This window comes from Frankliniella occidentalis, unplaced genomic scaffold (assembly GCF_000697945.3).
Source record: "Frankliniella occidentalis isolate FOCC.00 unplaced genomic scaffold, Focc_3.1 Scaffold151, whole genome shotgun sequence".
Classification (NCBI taxonomy): domain Eukaryota; kingdom Metazoa; phylum Arthropoda; class Insecta; order Thysanoptera; family Thripidae; genus Frankliniella; species Frankliniella occidentalis.
This window is the reverse complement of record NW_026267278.1, coordinates 106,881-113,387: the sequence shown is the minus strand read 5'-3', so window position 1 is coordinate 113,387 and position 6,507 is coordinate 106,881. Positions and strand designations below refer to the sequence as shown.

The 6,507-nt window shown below is 51.6% G+C and overlaps 1 protein-coding gene across 1 annotated transcript; it reads left to right on the top strand.

The window, feature by feature from the left end:
• Positions 1 to 68: 68 nt before the first annotated feature.
• On the top strand, positions 69 to 5,740 carry LOC113206730 (uncharacterized). Its single transcript, XM_026422952.2, has 4 exons — positions 69 to 462; positions 2,862 to 2,981; positions 4,011 to 4,233; positions 4,365 to 5,740. Exons 1-4 carry the CDS (start codon positions 377 to 379, stop codon positions 4,389 to 4,391), a joined length of 456 nt encoding a protein of 151 aa, XP_026278737.1. The 5' UTR covers positions 69 to 376; the 3' UTR covers positions 4,392 to 5,740.
• Positions 5,741 to 6,507: the final 767 nt, after the last annotated feature.

Genomic DNA, 6,507 nt, shown 5'->3' with positions numbered 1-6,507 from the left:
CCCTGACCCGCTCTCCCCCCCTCTCCGTCCCCGCGGCCGGGTGCCCCCTCCCGGTATATAAGCGCGCAGCGCCTCTGGCCGTCCAACACATTTTGACGAGCCTTGAACGAAGAACGACGACTGATTATCTCGCTCGTGATCGAAGTGATCGGAACCGTCCCACCCCGGCCGTGTAGAGAGAACGCGAAGTAGTGACGCGATAGTGAGCGCGCGATAGTAGTGAGTGCGACGAACACAGAGTGAGCGAACGAGAGAGAGGGAAGTCGCGCTCAGTGAGTGATCGGCAGTGAGTGCCGTCTGCGTGTGTGCGAAAGTGAACCAGTGAAGGAAAACCATCGCCGTGGTGCTCAGAACCACCGCCACCGCCAGCAGCATCATGAAGACCAGTAGCATCGCCCTGCTCGCGGCCGCCGCCGTGCTGGTGCTGCTCGCGCCCGCCGTCCTGGCCCGCCCCCCGCACAGGTAGGCGACGACGGCGTTCAACGCCACGCCCCGACCCACCTCCACCCCGCTGTCTAAATTTTCGAGAGGCAAACAAAGCAAATGTTTTGTAAAACAAAAATTTAAGCTTTATTTTTTTTTTGAATGTTTTTAACGCGTGATCAAGTGCAATTTTTTTTTTTCGAGTTTGCACCGCGTTTGTAATTTTGAGCAATCTCATGACTTTTCTTTAAAAAATAATAATGAAATAGAGATGAAACATCCCCTACTGGAAAACGCATGCCACAAGAGATAGTGCCGAATAACTCGCGGCAGTGCAAGGGCGGAAGATGGCGTCTTTCTCCCCGCGGCCGCCAGCGCGGTGCGCTTCCGCGAGGTAGGCAATTTCCCGTCGCAAGCCAAAAAACAAAAAAAAAGTCCGTCGCCCATCCGCCCTGCGCAGTGCTCCTCCGCTCAGCGAAAGGTCCCGCGGAGCGTCCGGGGCGACCCCGGCGAACGTCATCGAAGGGGTACATTCTGCTTCCCTCTGAGGGTCATCTGCCGGAAACTTGTCCGCCGGTAGGGTATAGCAGCAGCAGCAGAGGGGGCACGCTGGTGGTCAGAGACGCAACGCTTCAGGGCGCGGGCGGAAATAGAGCGGTGCGGGTGGCGCCGACTGCACCTGTCACTGTCAGGGAGGCGGGGAACGCGAGGGTCGCGAGTGCGAGTTTTTATTCCCATTTATTACTTTTTATTCGAGTTTGTTTTGAATTAACGCGCGCCCTGTCCTCGTAGAGGAGTGTGAGGGCGGGCATGCGAATGGCGGGAACGGATTTAAAAAGAGATGAAAAAAAAAATTGCACAGCTTCTTGCAAAAGGCGATGTGGAGTAGGGACTTCGCTGAAAACACGGGTAAATCGCTTGGTGAGGTGGTCCTGTATAACAGGACCGAACGGCGGGGGCCTTGCAGTCCCTGGAATAGCGTCCCTGCAACTCAATTAGAGTTTGGGCGCGGGGGCGGCCGGGAGCCGAACGAGGAGTATACGGGGGTGGCAATGAGACGGCCTGATCGCAGTTTAAGAGCAGTTTCGGTTCGCCGTCGTCGGACACTAAGCAGCACAGTTAGTAGTAGTAGTCATCGCTTTATTTTTCGCACGCCCCCCCGCTCCAGCCACCCGCAGCACCACCCTCGCGACGACGCCAAGGCTGCGCGCCGTGTGTTTTCGGACGCTTCCAAAAATTACGCCCGTACTTCTCATTATTATTATACAGGCCTCTGCCAAAAGGGTTTCGGGTTGGGGGAATCACAGTAGTAGAGTTGTTCGTGGTAGTTGAGGAGGCGGGCAGAGATCTCGCTCCCGCCCACGCGTCACGGCGCGAAACGCGGTGGCGTTCACGCGAATGATTTTGCGAAAGGTGTGACGGTCGGCGTAATATGGGTGCGGTTCGAAGTAGTAGGCGCGGGTTTTACGGAAGCCGTTGAAACACAGACACTCGCGGGATTATTTCAACGGAAACGCCCTCTTCGTGTTTTCCTAGAGTAACCCTGATTCCGATCACAGGCAATGACCATTTGCCTTGTGGAGGTCCGAAAATCTGTTGGCCACTTCGATGTTATCAGTTGATATTGATATAATATATACCTCTCTCTACTATTCGTCCCCTCCCCCCTTCTCTCTCCCTCCTTCTCCTGCTCTCTCTCTCTCTCTCTCGCTCTCGCTCCACGGTGACGCGCAGACCGTCGCTTTTGTCCACCTGTCGGTAAGGTCTCCACCCCTATAGAACGTGGTAGGCTCGTTGACGACGATAGTGTCGAGGTGTCCATCGCACAAGCAGAAAAATACTTACGCAATTTCATTGTCGCGAAAAAAAGTTTTGAATACCGATTTATTTTGGCGCTGTGTCATATTTCTCCCCGGTCGCCATCCTCCTGCTGTTTGTGTATCTATTGCGGCACCTGGGACGGGACCCCCTCAGCCACCGAGCCCTGGAGAATCGCCTGGGGGCCGCCCTGGAGCCTCCCTGGAGTGCGCAGCCTCCAGGCGCTCAGCATATTAACGAGGATCCAGTAGACGAACTACTACTCGGCGCGCTTTTGTTTTGTTCTCTTTTCCCTTTTTTTCTCTTTATTCTCCCGCTCCTGCGCTGGACGAGGAAATAAAGGAATAAGCCTATCCCCTGCCAACAAGGAGGCACACTACGGAATGAGGGAACAAAACCTCTCTCAGAACCATATCGTTGACAAACTTGTAGCACTGCAAAGTTTCAACGCCTTTTCCACAGCGTCTCAATTTTGCACTTGGCAAAACGCTTGCATTTATAGTATCTCAACAAATCCCGTTTGCACGTTATCGACCCCTCCCCACTTTCCCACTCGTATGTCTTTGCTGTCGCCGAGTAGCGAAACTCGAGTCTAATCGTGTTCTTTTCTTTCCTTGCAGGCAGAAGCGAGTGTCGGACCAGCGCCTGGGGGAGCTGGAGGCGCTGCTCGCGCTCAAGAAGCTGAGGGGCAAGCTGGTGACCGTGCCCGTGGCCTTCGGACAGATCAACCCCAATGACTAGTGAGTGGCGGGATTTTTTCAAATGATAAACAACAGCCCCCCCCCCCCAGAAAAAATTAATAATAAATAATAAATAAAAATAAAAATGAAAAAAGGCCCACTCGCGTATAAGTTAATTAGTTGATTGTCTGTGCCGATTCGGGCGAGCGTAGACGGCGGGGTGGTGGTCTCCCTCCTGTGGCTCGCGCACACGTCCTAAAGGGTTAATCAGCGTGAAACTGCCCCCCCCCTCTCCTGCCAGGGCGACCCTGGCGGCGCCGCGCGTTTCGCCCCTGCTGACCGCTGTCATTATTGAGTCCGCGCTCGGCGTGGTCACACTGTGGTCACACAGCGGGTCACGCAGCGGTCAATTTTACGAGCCGCGGAGCAGTAAGCCGGCGTCGTTGTTTTCGAGTCGCATTGTCATGGTGACCCAGTGCAAAGACGTTTTTTGGGTCATACCACACTGTCTCTTAAAAGCCAAAGCAGACACACGAAAATGTTTTGATTCCTACTAGGGCTAGAAGCCTTGAAAATGTTCCGGAAAAAAGAAAATTTTCTGAAAAAACAAAGAGTTTCCCCAACCCAGAAAATTTCTGGTTTTCCCCCCCAGAAAACTTTCGGAAATTTTCCGGAAATTTTCGGAGTTTTCCAACCCTATTTGTTTGCGGGCGGGGAACGTGAGCCTCTTTATTTCGGAATAACAGTGTACACCGCGCCGTCCTTACGCGTCCGCGACCACGCCCTCCTCCTCCTGGTTATTGTCGCATATAATATACCGCACCTCGCTCGGGGCTTCCTGCTTCTCGGCTCCGAAAAAAGACCCTCCTACTCCTCCGCCCCTCCTCCCTGGAGCCCACAGATTCCCCACCTCCGACAGCGCGGCCGTCCCGAAGAGCCGTGAGGGTAGGCAGCCGGGCGCACAGTGCTGTGGGCGTGCTGCCGCCTCGGCGGGGGCATCTCTCTCTCTCTCTCTCCCCTCTCTCCTCTCTCTCTCTCTCTTCTCACCACTACCGTGCTAACGTTACCTCTCTCTCTCTCTTTCTACAGTGGTCGGAAACGACGCTCGGCCCCGCACGCCTCGGCTGCGTCCGGCCACGCCTCGCTGCTGGAGAGGCTGCTGGAACAGGCGCAGCAGGACGACCTCCTGAGCGGCCTGGACATGTACGACGAGCTGCCCGCGGCCCTGGAGGCCGGCCGCCTGGAGGGTCGCCTGGAGCAGGGCCCCGTAGCCGAACCCCTGCACTGGGCCGCGTACGAGCGAGAACGACCGGTAAGCACAACAAAATTGATATTTCCTTCCCCCTATTCGTCTTGTTTTCAACATTGGAACAATTCCAAAATCTCCCGCTTGAACAAAAGGTTCTGCCGTGTTCCTAATGCGCTTCTCTCTGTCTTCTCCAGGCGTTCAACCGGCCGGTGACGGAGTGATGACTCGCCAAGCAATCTACTCTTCTTCTCGTCCTATCCTTCTCTCCCCTCCTCTCCCCCTCCCCCGCCCTCTGCCGGAGCGCAGCGCGCCCAGCGGCGCATTGCAAGGTCACCCTGCTGGACTTCTCAAAGAATTCAGTGCAATAACGGACGGGCACCCTGACCCGCGACCGGCACTCGGCCGCTACTCTGCTAGAAAAAGAAAAGAACACAGGTGTGTCGCAACGACCGGAAACCTTCTGCCTGTCTGTAAGGGCTTAACAAGCAGAGATACATGATCCCCCAAAATAATATGTACAGATGCACCCTGTAAAGTCTTCAAAATAATGCTGAAAACGCATGCTGTAAATGTAAAAGAAATCATCCTCCTTTTTGTTTTTCGTCATGGGAGGTTCGCTTTGCAGTACTTATAGTTTGAGGGATGGACAGGAAGCCATGACATATCTGCCAAGAGAAGATTGCTTGCTCGGTATTCCGCCTGTTTGGGTGCCGAGAGTAGGTTTAAAAACGTGACCGCTTCTTCCTACCGTGTCTGTCTGTCGAGGAGCAGAACACAGAGGGGCTTTTGGAGCAAAAGACTGTCGTCTGTAACTCGGTAGTATTAGACGTAGACAAGGAAGGGATCGCCTAGTTCAGTTTTTACCTCACCAAAGTCACAAAACTCTCGTTCCTATAATTTATGGTTTGTAACTTATTGTTTTATTTATGTAAGATAGGTGTCATTTTTTATTTTTACTTTTCGCTCGCGGAATCTCACATTTCGCTCATTTTTTTGTTTGTTTGACATTCATGGATGTATTGTGTTCGTACAAAGTGTAATTTCTTAAGGTTTCTTAATGTGATCAGTATTATGTCATATTATTCTTTTTGCATTCCTTTTCGTCTCATCGGTAGGCCTAGTTATGTGATACACTGCTGCTTAAGTAGCGCGGGAAGGACGCCCTAGCCTAACGTCGGTCTCCTTTTGGAGGGCTTGTGGCCAAAGTACTTAATTTATGGTTTTAAGTTCCTAAACAAGAAACCGCTCTTGGTTGGGTCTGTGACTCGACGTCGGTAATGCATACAGCTAGAATAAGCATTCTCGCAGAAACGAGATTGTATTATTTGACAAGGCTGTTTGATTATAAGTTTATATTAGGAGCCAGTGATGTTAATTTATTTTACGTTGTAATCATTTGAGCATTGCGATTGTTTATGTTCTAAATTTCACCCATTAGATGGTTCATGTTTTAGTTATTTATTTATTTTCACTCACGTACTAGTTTCATAGTTCCCATCGTCTTGTACTGTATGTGAGGTGAATACTCGCACACAAACAATAAAAGATGAAATAATGATAATAATAATAACAGCACGTTTACTTTTCCCTTTCGCCCTTCCAACACTATAATAGATTATAAAAGAAAAGAATTTGTGACCATGGAACAGGAGTTGAATGGCCGTATTCACCACCACAAGGATCACGCACAAACCCACGCACACACATACACTCGCTCCAAAAGAAGTGAAAGCTAGGAAAGAAAGACTTACGCTACATTGTCGGTACACTACGCGGCTGTTGTACGGAACACGAGTCCCTACCATCGCCGCCGCCCAAACACTGCCGCGTGTTTTCCCTGTTTTACTGTCATCAATTTTCGGCGGTATTTCACGTATCGCAGCGTATGGAACCTTATAATCCATTCATCATTGATCACTGGCCTTTGTACGGTGACAGTACACCGTACCGCCAACGCACCGTGCGGGGAGGGGAGTTTTGAAAAGCGACCCCAGTGTTCGTCAACAGAGAAACGTGGCAGGGTCACGTGGCTCAGGTTCCCCCCGTGCAGCGTGCTTGTGCTGCGTTCATACGCACCACGACCGTCGGCACCAATCAAAAAATTCGATGCCATCGGTAAACTAATTTTCTTCTGCCCCTTTCCACTCCCACAAGTGCTCCATGCATTTCGTTGTTCTTTATGTTGTTTTGAATAAATGCACGCATACATCCATTCCATCTCAAGCAACGGGGGCACAAAAACTAGACACCATGCACGTCGTCGCCCACTGTTAAAAATTCCGTGCCATATTACGATGATTATGACTACGGCTGAAAAAAAATTAAACGGCCAAGTGT